This window comes from Peromyscus californicus, unplaced genomic scaffold (assembly GCF_007827085.1).
Source record: "Peromyscus californicus insignis strain IS unplaced genomic scaffold, ASM782708v3 Scaffold_12__1_contigs__length_115047231, whole genome shotgun sequence".
Taxonomy (NCBI): domain Eukaryota; kingdom Metazoa; phylum Chordata; class Mammalia; order Rodentia; family Cricetidae; genus Peromyscus; species Peromyscus californicus.
In genome coordinates, this window is record NW_026294413.1 from 7,115,059 (window position 1) to 7,130,197 (window position 15,139).

General features: G+C 42.0%; 1 protein-coding gene across 2 annotated transcripts in view; it reads left to right on the forward strand.

Annotated features, from left to right (window-relative positions):
• The window catches only part of Dct (dopachrome tautomerase), a 63,500-nt gene that overhangs the window by 19,386 nt on the left and 28,975 nt on the right, over positions 1 to 15,139 (forward strand). For both annotated transcript variants that reach the window (XM_052732492.1, XM_052732491.1), the window contains exon 7: positions 11,877 to 12,078. In XM_052732492.1, the coding sequence (XP_052588452.1) occupies positions 11,877 to 12,078 (202 nt within the window). The remainder of the gene's footprint in view (positions 1 to 11,876; positions 12,079 to 15,139) is intronic.

A 15,139-nucleotide genomic window follows, 5' to 3' on the forward strand; every position in this document is an offset into this window, starting at 1 on the left:
AGTTTAAACAGCAGCCAGCTGTTCTGAGCAGGGGGTCAGCAGTCTAAGATCAAGGTGCTGACACACTTAGCATCAGATGTGGGCTTCTGTGTAAGGTTTTCTTATCTCTGTGAGCAATACACCTGATGAGAAGCAGCAGGAAGAGAGAAAGTGTTTATGTTGGCTTACAGTGTAAGGGGATACAGCTGATCAAGGTGGAAAAGCATGGCCAGAAGGATGAGAGGTCTCCAATCACACCGCATCAACAGACAGGAAGCAGAGAAAACAGGAAGTGAGACCTGCCTGTAAAACCTCAAAGTCCTCCCGCAGTGAGCCACTTCCCCCGGCAAGGTTCTACCCTCTAACTGTTCTATCATGTCTTCCTAAACAGTGCCACTAGGTGTAAACTAGGCATTCAAACACGGAAATCGATAGGGGACATTTCACACTGAAGCCATGACAGCTCTCCTCCTGGGCCTCCAGGCTGTATCCTTGAGTGGTGGAAAGGCAGGGGGAGTATAAGGTCTCTTATGCTATTGCTTAGAAGGTCACTAATCCTATCACATCAGGGCCCCACCCTTAAGACTTCAACAAACCTAAGTTACCCCCTTTTAGGTCACATCTCTAAATGTAGGCACATCATTGAGGGTGATCTTCAACACATAAACTTGAGTGAACTTGTCAGTTCATAGCTTCATCAGTTTATAGAAGTTTGTCTTCATAGACTGCCGGAAGGCTCCGTGACAGAAGAAGGACACTGGATTCTAAGTGAGGTTGACTTGATTTAGCCCCAACTTGTTCAATCTGGAGAGTATCGCTGAACAACATGGGGCCTCCTATCACATGTCTTGATCTTGTGGTGGGAAAAACACAGTACTTATTAATTATTAAAGTAAATTTACCTCAGGATAATGTAATGATGCTCTAGACACTCCAGAGATAATTTGAATGCTATCATTAAGAATAAGAAAGATTTTTGTGGTAGTCTGTGAGAGAGAATTAGAGAATTATGTGTTGGGTTTGAACTTCCAAACCTTAATTGAAGCTCCTTCTCTTGTTCTAGTCTAGTGCCGACAGTCATGTACTGAGGCACCTGATACACAGAGTCCCAGGGATTTCAAAGGTGACTCACTGTCTTTCACTGAACCCGTCATGCAAAAGAGAAAATGTCAGTGAAAGTGCAGTTTCCAGTGATGTTCAGCTTGCCCAAGGGTGTGAAGGATGCAATCTCCCAGGAATATATAGATTACTGGGCATCCTGGATGGATTCACGAGTGGCCAAGATGAGTTTAAGGAAATCCTGAGATCAAAGGTGATGGGTTGATTATTCCTTCTAGAAATTGCTTCTCCTGTGTAGCAATAATAACTGGTGGCGTTTTCAGGAGGGTGGGTTGTTGGTCCCTGTCTCTGACCAGATGGGGACCCATCTGTGATAATTCTGCAGCTATTTGTGCCATCTGCATCATGCCAGCTGTGGTGGTTTGAAAGAAAATGGCCCCCAAAGGACACTGTTAGGAGGTGTGGCTTTGTTGGAGTAGGTATGGCCTTGTTGGAGGAAGTGTGTCACTGTAGAAGTGGGCTTTGAGGTCTCATATATGCTCTAGATACTGCCTAGTGTCTCAGTTCATGTCCTGTTGCTGCAAGATGTAGAACTCTCAGCTACCTCTCCAGCACCATGACTACCTGCACACTGTCATTTCCCATCATGATAATAATGAACTAAATCTCTGAAACTGTAAGCTACCACTTCAGTTAAATGTTTTCCTTTATAAGAGTTGCTATGGTCATGGTGTCTCTTCACAACAATAGAAACCCTGACTAAGACACTGGCATTTCTTGCAGTCTCTTACTCCATGTTTCAGATCATTTCCTTGACTACCACTTCAGCCATTGGCTCATGCCCAGATTCCTGGTGCCTATCTCCCATCTCTGTTCTTCACTGATACTATATGTCTCTAGAACAGGCTTTGGTAAAGTGTGCACCTGCTGCCATACATTTGAACACACTATTCCCTATTCATAAGGAAAATGTTACAACTTCTTTTGTCAATATTTCAAATTATTTTCAGGAGAACCATGCAGTTCTCTAATGGATTGAGGATAATATCACAAACCTTCCTCTGCTCCTAAAGGAAATAGTAGCAAAATGCTAGTAAATCAGCTTTCTGTAGTACTGCTGTGTCTGTGAGGAAGCCCACGAACCTCATTAAAGCCTACAGGCACAGGCCACATTTTTCTATAAATGGCCAGATAGCAGAATTCTGGGGTTTCTGTACCTGAGAAACGCTGTTGCAGTTACCCAATGACTCAACTTCCCTCTCTCTCCTCTCTACCTCCTCTATGACTCTCTCTCTCTACCTCTGCCTCCCTCCCTCCCTTTTATTTATTTATTTGGGAACCAAACCCATGTTGTAGTGCATGCTCAGAATTAGATGTATCCCCAGCCCTTTCAATGAAGCATGAAAGCAGCCATAGATAACGTACAAACCTGAGTGTGCTGCCCCATTAAAAGTTACATGGGGAAATAGGCAGTAGGACCACAGTTGTCTTGTTTCACTTAACACTATGAGCTCATAGTTTCTTACTTTGCTGGCCCTTAAACTAAGGGAATTGCATTCTTCATTTGCAGTCAGGTTATAGGGTACTCTCTCCACCCCCTGATCTTTCCTCTACCTTTCTTATTTTCCGTTTTGCAGTGGATATTACCCATACTGGCCTTGAACTCATAATCCTTCTGTCTTAGCTTGTGGAATATCTCTTTAGTCATATTGTCATATTCTTTTCCTGTCTTGGCTGAGAACCCACATGGCAACTTTATTCATGAAAAACGCTGCAAGTTGCATTGAGTTCAAGGATACTAGACACTAAATTGTCTTGGTCTTCATTACTTTTAATATCTTCCATATTGAAAATTTGGGGGAGGGGTGATAATATATTATTGTATACATATGAAAAATAAAACAAAACAGAAAGCCAGAACCTTCCTTTGACGGTGGAGGGAATAGCATTTTGTCGCTGATTTCAGAACACGTGCTTACTTAAAGCTGTTTACAAAGAGGTTTATATGGAAGCCAATTCAGCTTTAAATGACTTTGCATATTGAGATTTAGGTTAAACTATTTTAGTTGACAGAGTTACAGCTTCAGGAATTACAGATTCGTGAGTCAATTTATGGAACTATGCTGCATACTGTTTTTATTAAAATTATTTTCATGAAATCTCTACAAGCAAGAGAATGACAAAGTTGTGTAGGGTTACAATAAGATGGAAGAGATGGCAGAACATTCACATGGAGGCAAAACTCTGAAGCAATGTCTGAAATTCTAATAATTCTTACGAGTTGCAGCAAATCCACACATTTATCATGGAAAACGAGGTTAGGCACCGGAAAGCTAAGCACTGCTCTCTTCTGTATCAGATTTAGACAGAGTTCAGAAAATATGAAAAACTTATATGGGGAAGCCAGTACACTGTAAAGTTAAACAGTTGACTGCTGAGAAAGGATCCATGCTAGAGCCTCAGGAGGCTCTTCCTGGAAGTATCTAACTAAGGACATGTAGATGGTCTCTGTGCCTGACTTATTCTACCTCCCACCATGTGTTCCAGATCACCTACGTTGTCACAAAAGACCACAAATCATCCTTAAGAATTGAACAGAAGCTGGGAGTGGTGCTACATGCCTGTAATCTCAACACTCAGGAGGTAGAGGCAGGAGGATCAGGAACTTTAGGCCATCATTGGCTACATAGTAATTTTAGAGCTAACTTGGCCTACATGAGACCCTATGTTAAAAAAAAAAGTAACTTAACAGTCTTCCATCGTATATCTACACCACTTTCTAATCCAATTTAGTGTTGCATTTCAAGACACAGTTTATGTGGCTCGGGATGGAATCCAGGTTTACGTGCAGACATGCACCCTCCCAACTGTGCTGTGCTCCTAGCCCTTGTACCACCTTTGAAGGTCAAGTCCTCTGAGGCAGTTCTTTCACTCACTGACTACCAGGAAGAGAGGACTGGCCACGCAGGAGGCGGGTCCCTCATGACTTATTCACTCGAAGTTCCCACGACTTCCTCACGCCTTTACACTGGGAATTAAAAGTCAACCTGAGTTTTGATGGGGACAAAGCACGTTGAAGTCACAGCAGGCATTTAATAGTTTCCAGTCTTTTGCTTTACAAATGGTGTCATGATAAACAACAAAGAGCAGGGAAGGTGAGCAGACAGGACAGGATCCTCGGGATGAAGGGCAGATGAAGCACTGACATTTGATAATGTCATCGGAGGGCAGCCCCTCCTAACTCCTGTGTGGCAGAGTCACCGTCACCGCTGGTCCCTCTGTTGGTCATTTGTTCCTTGTCCTTGTGCTGTCTTTCCTTTCGTTCTTTGCTAGTTTGGTGGGTGAAGAAGTTTTAATTTGAATTTCTAAGTGAAATCAGCATCTTTTCCATGCGTTTAAAAGTCTTGCTTACATTTGCTTTTATATGATCTGTATGCTCATTTCATCCTGACTTTGGTGTAATATTTTTAAATCCCAAACATCCAATAGAATCAGAATTAGTGAGAGTGATCTGTTCTCTGTGTGACTAACAAATTACAACATTCTTTGTGCTGATGTTTTTTTTTTTTTGGTTTTTCGAGACAGGGTTTCTCTGTGTAGCTTTGCGCCTTTCCTGGAACTCACTTGGTAGCCCAGGCTGGCCTCGAACTCACAGAGATCCGCCTGGCTCTGCCTCCCGAGTGCTGGGATTAAAGGCGTGCGCCACCACCGCCCGGCAGTGCTGATGTTTTTTAGTGGAAAACCTAACAACATGTTCATGTAATTTTTAAATTTTCATTTTATTTGTTTGTTTTTAGCTGATGCAGATCTAGTGTGGTCCAGCCTAGACTTTACATGCTCAGTGACTTTTTCTTAGAGTCAGGCATAGGTTGGTGGACTGTGTGCTTACCAGGTGTGGAGTCCTGGGCTCAGCCCCCCAAACCTTGATTTCCCCCATTTTATTTTCTGTTATTAAGAAGCTGTTTTATGATTAAGTATTTATCCAGTGACAGCTCCTATTCTAGTGGTGTGAACACAAACATAATACTTTAACCTCACAAAGCTCTCCATGCTAAACTACACTCCTCGTTTGCAATGCGGAGAACACAAGATTCAGAGACGTTGAGGAGCATGCCCAGCAACTACAAAGTGCCTGAGCAGAGTTTCCCACTCACAGATTTCCTCTGTTAGTCTCCCAACAATTTTACCTTTGTCAGTTGAGACGATTCTTAACTTGGTTCCATCACAATTGCTTTCATTAGAGCTGAGCTAATTTAGTGCTCTTAGGTCATGCTAAGCAGAGTGAATGCTAATTGGTGAAGGGCATGTCTGAATAATTTTTCATGACTTTTGAAAAGATGGGGCCATTAGTTTTACTGTATTTATGTTTCATAAATGTGGTGTCGACTTATTTAATATGCAGCTTTAATGTAGCAGACATTCAGTCACTGCCTCCTAAGGAGCATCATGTCTGAGTGAGTTCTAGAAAAGCTGAAGGACCAGGGAGGATGGCTGACCACCACTGGCCAAGGTCTCCATGGGTTCAGTCTGTGAGTGTTACTTTCGCAGATGCTAAATGCCTTTTCAACACTAGGCTTTATAAGTATAAACACATACTGTTGAGAACTAAGTCGCTACCAAGAACTGAATTAATGCACTTCCTTATCGATCAGATAAAGTAGGACTCTAGTGGCAAACCATAATTTATGTGAAAAATCTAGGATGGTCTAGCATCAACTTCAGTTCCCATCTCCTAGGACTTTGATGATTCTGCATCAAAAACGGCCTGGGGGCAGCTCTGGGCAGACTCCGTCCTAACACCACACTTCTCTCTCTTCAGCCTTCACCTAGGATGCATGCTGAACTGGCCACCCCTTTGACAAATGATACATCAATAGCAGAACCAGTTGCACTTAATCTTTGTGTTGGCTCAAAAATTTCAAAATTATGAACATTTTTCCCCTCAAGGAATTAACAACTGAATTTCCAGTGTTCACAATAGTTTCCTTTATACACATGCTATTTTATCTTGTGTGTCGTGCATATTATATATAATAATTCATAGGTGTATATGCATACATAGATTTTACATATAGAACTATTATGTACATTTCATTTAATGATGATTTCTTTCTTTTACTTTTTATGTAAACATGTGAGTGCTTGCATCTATGTCTGTGCACCATGTGCATGTGATATTCTTAGAGGTCAAGAGATGGTGTCAGAGTCCATGGAGCTGGAGTTATAGGCTCTCAGGGCTGCTATGTGGATGCTGGGTAGTGACCCAAGGTCCTCTATATGAGCAACACATGCTCTTAACCACTGAGCCATCCCTCCAGTCTCATCACTAGACAAATTTAAGCAAGAGAAAGTTTTTTCTGATGAAACTTTTTCAAAAGGACAGAGAAACTCTCTCTCTCTCTCTCTCTCTCTCTCTCTCTCTCTCTCTTGTGTGTGTGTGTGTGTGTGTGTGTGTGTGTGTGTGTGTGTGTGTGTGTGTATTCATGCATGTGGAGGCCACAGGTTGACATTGGATGTCTTCCTCAGTCACTTTATGCCTTAAAGAATTATTTGTCTATTTTATGTGTCCGCAAGCATATGTCTTGCAGAGTATGAGAGTCAGATGACAACTCGCTGGAGTCAGATCTCTCCTTCCACAATGTGGATCACAGGGTTTGAACGTACCCACTGAGCCATCCTACCCACCCTTTTAGTGCTCTAATGTTCTTTCTACTACAACTGTACATTAGTCCACTTAGGATGCTGTAACAAAAATACCGGAGACCAAGCTCAACCAACCAACACGTATTTCTCATATCTCCAGAAGCTAGGAAGTTCATGATTGAAGCATCAGAGAGTGATGAGGACCTGCTTCCTGGTTCATAGGAGGCTGCTTATTGTTGTGTTTTCATGCGCTGAAAGTGAGGAAGTGTTCCCTGGGGTCTCCTTTATAAGGGAACTAATCCTGTTCATAAGTACTCCACCCTTATGCCCTGCCATCTTGTAAAGATCTACAGCTTCCAACCGTCACAGTCAGTTACAGGGATTCAGTACATGAGCTAGGGGAGGACACATGCATCAGTCTGTATAAAGCTGTTCCTTGTCCCTCACTGAAATGTGTTCCCTGTGGCACAGCTCAGACACACCAGAAGAGACTGGGTGCTATCTATTTCATGCATATTCTATAATGCTTATTTAAGGAAATGTGCAAACAGCATCTTTACTATATATTGCTTCAAATCCTTGGTAGAACAAGGCAAGAATGAAAAAAAAAACTCCATGAAATAACAAGTTTGATTAAATATGGTTTTTATTTTTGAGACAGGGTCTTACTATGTCATGTAGCTCTGACTGTCCTGGAACTCACTATGTAGAACATGCTGGCCGAGAACTCATAGAGATTTACCTGCCTCTGCCTCCCTAGGGCAGGGATTAAAGGCCTGCGCCACTACACCTAACCTTAATAGGTTTGATAAGGAAGTGTCCTTAGGAATTCCTTCACTGAATCCGGTTGGTTCAACTTTTTGTTTATTTATGCTTTCACCTTAAATTTTAATTAGAGCACAGCACCTGTGTGTCCTTGTGCCCCTTGTGACTTTTCACAATCAGTCTGAATGCACCCCTGAGTTCAGAGTCTAGACCCCATAACAGTAACACATTTCCATCACAAGAGCCTCTCTGGTTACAAAGGATGTCTTCCAGGGGAGAGGGACTTAGCAAAGCCACAGCATGAAAAAGTATACGTCCTTCTGCAGCTGGGCTCAGCTCTCCATGGCTTCTTTTCTCCAGGAGCACAGTCTTCTCATTTCTCTACCATGGCAAGAATCTGAATTTACAGACATCTGAGTTCAAGCCCTTCGGTATCCATCCTTGTATGCATTCTTGTGTGGTATTTTCTTGCCAGTGAGAGTGTGTGTTGATGGATTGCTTTCTCCTGCAAGGGTTACATTAAAAAGGCTTTGAGCCATGTGCTCACATTTCCTCCAATGGTGCCTCTGAGATGAGACTTCTTGTACCAATCCTTATTTTGCTTCAACAAAGCAGAATAGAGCTGTGCAAAACTTTGCCACATTATTTCTTAAATGTTAAATTTTTAATACCAAAATACAGTTATGTCCCTTGGTAGTGGATAAAGGTCCATAGTAATGTACATTTACTTGACTTTTGCTCCTCATATTTGACCCTGAAATAACATTTGGCTATTACAGCAATAATACCCAAGTTAATTTTCAACTTGTGTCTAACAAAGATACAATTAATGTCCCAAGAACAACACAAGGTTTCTTGATGAGGAACAATGTCCACAGCCTTAGCAAAAGCATTCGTTGTATAGGCTAAACTTTGTCTCTTTGTAGCCTTGGATAAGTTATTACCCGCAGTATATTTATTATATTCTTTGCATCTTTTCAGAACACACTGCTCCCTCTTTTACTGCATTCTGTAAATTGGGCACTCTGTATGTAGTTCCTACCAGAGCTTTTACTGTATGTTTTATGGCCCTTATGAGACCTATTGTCTTTCATTATTTTCCTCCTTTCTTTTATCTCTGTCGATTATAAATTGCTTTAGAGTTTTTGTCTGCCTTTTTAATTATATGCTTTGCACTGGCAGGGTTCTACGATATTTCTACAGGTTATTAGCCTCTTGCAGCACTGACAGTGCATCCTCCTGTGTCTTGAGGGTCTCTTGTCTCTTTCCTAATCACAGCGATATCTCTGGCTTGGACTCAGAGGTCATAAGAGTTCATAACTGGCTTGAGAACTCCTAAGTCAAATTCTGTACTTCCTTCTCTTTGTCAAACTTGAGAATACACCTTAAAGCTAATTTCTTATTGTGGTTGGTCCTGAGAGTTAGATTAGTGATGGAAACAGTGTGATTTATTGTACAGAAAAAGAAATAGGTGGTTTAAGAACTCTGGCGTTGTCTTTAAAGGGATGAGGATGGGATGTAGAGATGGCTCAGTGATGAGAGTGTGTTCTCCTCTTTCTGAAGACCTGAGTTAACAGCCATGTCAGGTGGTCCACAGTTGCCTTGTAGCTGCAGCCCCAGCATCTCTGCAGGCATCCTAGCACACATGCTCATACCTCATGGCCTTCAGGTACAGATGCATGCATTGAATTTCAAATAAAATAAATATTTTATTGTAAAATGAACTCTGGCTTCAGAGTTGGGCTTCCTGGGTCCAAACTGTTACTCTACCGTATGCCATCTGTGTGCTTTTGGACAAATCTCTTTTTTTTTTCCCCAAAATTCAAATTCTATATTTTGGAGGAAAGTACATTAGTAGAAACAATAAAATGTCATGTACAAAGACATTTTAAGGTCACAGATGCAAAAACTTCCTTTTTGAAATAATGGTGGTAAATAACTTTGTTATTCCATATCCATATTTAAGCAGTGATTAATGGCAATTGCTAAAACAGTATAGATTAACTAACTCACAGAAATGAACTTGAAAGTTGGACAAATCTCTTCATCCTTCTGTATCTTCTGTTCTGGTTTAGATTGTGCCTCCTCTCACTGAATACTGAAATCCTAATCCCTAAGCACTCAGTAAACGACTTTGTTTAGACGTGATTAGTGCAGATATGGTCATATTAGAGGACTGAGGCTCTTAATCCAAACATGCAGGGCCTTGTCTGCTTCCCACTGCTATAACAGAATTCCATAGTCTTCGAGAATCATAAGCAATGACATTTTATTTTGTCTATGGTTCTGAAGGCTGGAAAGTCTAAGAGCATGGCACAGTCCTCTGGCATGGGCCTTTGTGCTGGATCACGTGGTGGAAAGGTGGCATGTGAGTGTCTTTCGGACAAAGGAGGGAGAACAGGCAGAAATCATTCCTTTTATGAGGAAATGGCTCCCATAGTAACCACACCCACAACCACAGCATTAACCCATCTATGTGGTCAGAGCCCGCATGACTATTTACCCTCAGTGGCAGCAGAATTTCAGCATGGCTTACAGAGAGACCTTGAACAGTAGTGACTGATGTCTGTACAAACGGAAGGAGTCTAGACATGGACACATCACATGGAGATGAAGGCAGAGACCCACAACTGAGCAGTGACAAGGATCACTGGAAGGAGCTAATTCTACCAATGTCTTACTTTGGAGCTCTGTCTTCCAGAATGGGGAGTTTGTAGTGTTTAAGGCACTCAGTCTGTGGCCCTTCCTTACAGTAGCCTGAACATCTAATGAAAATAGCTTCCATTAAAGCAGGCTGTCTTGAGGTTTCAATATGTTATTGTATGTAAAGTTCTTAGGGCAGTGTTTGACAGAGAACAAGCACTCACAGTATTAATTAGTGTATTTGTTAAGTGCTAATTATGTACCATATGCCTTCCTAAACGCTCATCTTTTTATTAGCTAGATCTACAAAGTTATGATGCCGGGGGAATAGTAGCCTGCATATACTCATAAAATATGAATTCCTTCATTCTTCTCTCATAAGTCATTGTTTCAGGTTAAACTAGTAACAGTGCTGATGCTACAGTTGAAGTGACCATCACCATTTGCCAACGTTTCCCACACAACAGAAGCTATTCAAATTCCTGTGTTGCCATCTCCATCTCCCCACTGTCACATGTGGTGTGGGGTGTCCTACTGGTGTCCACTGCTAATGTTTTCAGTGCTTTCCGTGGTCATCACTCATGAGCCATGTCCTCCTCAGCTTAAACCTTATTGACCCCTCCCCCTCAGTACCAACATTAGGGTTCAAAAGGTTCAAAAGGCAGCTTTCCTTCTGCATGTTGGAGTACGTCTAAGTCTGTCCTGGGTTGCTTAGATCTCTCCCCTTTCCTCTGGTTGTTTACTGCTGTGTTAGGGATGACCCAGCACTTAGGCCTGAAGCTTCCATGACCATGAGTTTGGACGGAGACTCTGGAATAGCTTTACTGAGCCAGTTTGCATCATGATCTCAACGTATTAGTCTGATGGCGATAGATACTGGAGCAGCTGTAGTCTGGCTAGCCTTTGTTCCCTTTGGCTTCTCTGTGTAATGTCCCTGTGTGACTGAGCTGGGCTTCTTCACAAAACGACTGCCTCTCCAGAGAGGTAGAGCATGGGTATGGTGACTCTGAGTCAGCCATCTCTGGGACGTGGGAGGAAAAGCAGATGCTGTCCTTGGTCACCCTGAACTTGCAGTCTAGGGATGAAAGACCAAGTCTCACTGCTAGATGTGAAGTCTCAGCTGAACTCTTGATTTTACACCCTGTTAAAAAAATCAGGGCTGTACATATGGGGATTGCTCTGGTGATGTTTTGAAACGTGTAACAGTTGCAGTGTTTGAAAAGGATTTTACAACTTCTTTGAGAAAATAAAAATGAGCATTCTGTGTATTCAAGCATTTTTAGACTCTATTGCTTTATTTTATTGCTGTGCAATGCTAAGAATTCAAGGGAAAGGTTTATAAAATGAGTAGGAGAAGGGTGAGGAAAATCTGAAAATCCACTTGTGATGTTTTTATTTATTTTTTATTGCTCATTTATTTTACAGTAATGGTAAACGCTACTACCTCTTCTTTTCTGCTAAACTAAAACATCTGAATACTGAGTAGAGCAGGTGTTTATCATATTTACCTTTCTCCTGAAAGTAATAATTAGCACAAAATGTTGAAGAGCTCAGATGTTTCCAAACCAGTGTGAAATCTGCATGTGAACTCTCATTTCTTCACTCGATCAGAGGATTTACAGTCTCCTTTGAGATGTGTCCGCATGTCATTGCGAAGTGAAAACGTCAGTACGTGTGTCAGCAGGGCTAGGCTGGGTACAGACACTCCCGTGGTACGCTCTGCATTCCACTGTGGAGAGGGCTCGGGTTGGGTCCGCTGATCAGTACCACCTTCAACTGTCTTGCAGGTCCTCCACTCCTTCACAGACGCCATCTTTGATGAGTGGCTGAAAAGAAACAACCCTCCCACAGATGCCTGGCCTCAGGAGCTGGCACCCATTGGTCACAATCGGATGTATAACATGGTTCCCTTCTTCCCACCGGTGACTAATGAGGAACTCTTCTTAACCGCAGACCAACTTGGCTACAATTATGCCATTGATCTGGCAGGTAAGGAATGCAGCTTCTAAGTGTGTGACTCACTCAACTCCTAAGGGAGCTTTCTTTCTTTTCTGTCTTTCTCTTTTAATGTCAAGCAAGACTGTTAATTGAAGCATTCAGGCTGCATTAAGTTTATTGGCTATTTTTGAGAATACCTCTCATTTAATAAGATAAGTCATTAAGCTACCAATTGAACATCAGACAGGGACTAGCTACAGATCATCTGGGAAAACTGCAGGTTGTTAAAGAGACCCTGTTCTACAGAGACGCTGTCTTACTCTCTTTTGCCTGATTTGACAGTTTTATCTGAACTAATCAGATCCATAAAACTGCCCTATGGCTGTTGAAATGTGTAACTGATAAAGTCAAAGTGACTTTCACACACCTGTGGACAGGGAGGGACTCGGGCTCTCATCTGTAGGCAGAGTTGCGATTATTGAGACAAACTTGAGATTGTTGCAAGATTCAAAGACCAGAAAATAGGAAAAACTCGGCTGTTGTGGAAAGCAACAGAATACTGCATTTAAAAAGGTATTAGTGCAAAGCCTTCCAAGATTCACTACCATGGTTTTGAAGGTCAACTGTTGTTTATTTGATTCCTAGAGTGAAATTACTTTGTAACTGCACCAGGTACTCTGAATCAGCTTTGACTGTACCAATGTTGTGGGGACAGGTCTACCTGGGACTGAGCCTCCTTCATAACATACTGGGATGCATAGAGGTTATGGCATGTTTTCACATCCATGCTTTCTCAGTCTTGCTTTTAAACTGTAGATATTTGAAAAACTGATTTCAACTGATTGAAAGTAGGGAAGGGTATCTTTCTAGAACAGAGGGAAGACTCAAAGAAGTCAATGACCTGGGAGCTTAGCTGCCACTTTAAACCAAGAGTAAGGAATCATGGAGATGTGACAGGACAAAGGACACAGATCTTGGCCTCTGAGAAGAGGCAAACTGTGGGAAGGAAGTCCTGGGGAAGTAACAGGAGAGAAGGCATTTTTGTATGTTTGCGCATGCTTTCACAGCTGACAATTTCTCCTAGGGGAATCTCTGGCAGTTCTTGTTTCTTTTGAATTTTTTCATTTAGTCAGTTAAGGAAATCTAGGAAGTGACATCTGCTGACTGTCAAATGCTTCTGTCTCAAAATGACCCTGTACCCATGGGCATGTCATGGGGAGAGATATTCCAATTCTCTTCTAACCAAAGACAGAAAGCAGTGAGGGACTTGGGAAAGATTTTGTGTGTGAGATGAGTGTAAAACTGGACTTGAGAGGACTGGTAGATGCCAAGTAGCTGAGCAGGTGTTTTAGACTGAAGATGGAGAAGGATGGACAGGACAGGGCACAGGTGGCTTAATCGAAGGCTGGAAGAGGAAAACTTGGTTTGGCTCAGATGCTTTCTCAGAATGCGGCATGTTGGCAGGCTGAGTGCTGTCAACTAAAGATGATCCAAAATGTGTCTGATGCCTCCTACGCCCCCACTGCCATCTTTTTGCCCTTTCTACACCCCCCCTGCCATCTTTTTGCCCTTTCTTTCCAGAGTGCAGGGAGGAGCTTTCTCTGAAGTCTCCGTTCACCTAAAAGCCAGATGCTCTAGGGATCAACAGAACAGACTAGGTTTGACGGACAAGGCCAGGGAGCTTGTCCCCAGAATACCTTTAATCTCCCCTGAAAAACCACATAGTCTTTCCCTACACTCACTCTCCAGTTCCAACCAGATGGTCCCTAGAATGTGACACTTTGTGGAACTCCCTTGCACTTACACACTCACGAGTTTGGATGCCTTTTCTCTTGTGAACATGCCTGTTGTTGGTCTGTTTCTTTCATGAGTTGAAATAATCTTAACTTCAGAGAGTGGAATGAAAGTCCTTCTGCTTCCACACCTTGCTGTACAGGAAGCGCCTAGGCAGAGAGTCATTGGACATTATAGAAGAAAAAGAATCACCATATGTTAATTACAACATCTCCGTTTTCTAAAACAAAAGGTGTTTTACAGACAATGGTGATGGCAGTCATATACAAATGTGAAGGTACTTTAATACCACCAAACTACATTTTAAAAAAGCTGTGATGCTAAAAGTCTATATTATATGCATGCTACCACAATTTAAAAATAATTTTAAAGAGCAAACAGGATTTGGCCAGTAAGAGGCAGTCATTTTTGGTGTCTCATTAAAGAAATAGCAGTATAAAAATTTATGGTTTGTTGGTTTGTTTTTGAGACAAGATCTCCTCATGTGGTTCTGGCTGTCCTGGAAATTGCTACAATACTTTGTAGACCGAGCTGGCTTCAAACTCACAGAGATCCACCTGCCTCTGTCTCCCAAGTGCTGGGATTAAAGGTGTGCGCCAGCATGCCTGGCACAACTTCCTGCTTTAAGAAGCTGTAACCAGCTCATACACAATCACCCATACAAGATCAAGGCAGTCGACAGTTTACCATTCAGGCAGGTAGCCTCATGATCCCCCACCCATGACTGAGGCACTGTCCACAGTTGATAGCTTCTGGGGGAGAAAGAGGAGAGTCAGTTTTCTTTAAGAGTGTGAACACTGGTAGATCCAGCATACTCCAGTAGATGACCCCGTGCCCAAAAGAATGAAGAGCACAAATTGAACTCATTGGGTTATCAAAAAAAAAAAAAAAAAAAAAAAAGACATGAAGTTGGAGGTGGGGACATAGAGGATGGATCTCAAAAGAGTTAGGAGAGAAGATGGAAGGTAAATACCAAAACACAGTGCATGAAATTCTAGAATAATTAATAAAAATATCATATTATTAAATGGAAAAGAAGTATAACTAGTAACAAGTGCTGCTGGATCCTACCAGGAAAGGACAATGAAATTCCTTTTGGAGGGATTCAGTCAAGATGGGCCATGGCCCTTGGTGGGACTGGAGAAGGATGAGAAATGTAATCTGTCCTTCAGATGAGGGTCGGGCATGGGAAGAGAAGATGGCTTGGAGGGGATGAACTTCTACAGTGGCTGATAAGTTGTAAAGAAATAGCACATAGCCATAATTATATCTTAAAAATGCATTAACTTCATGGAAGAGTGCTACAGTGTGTGAGTAG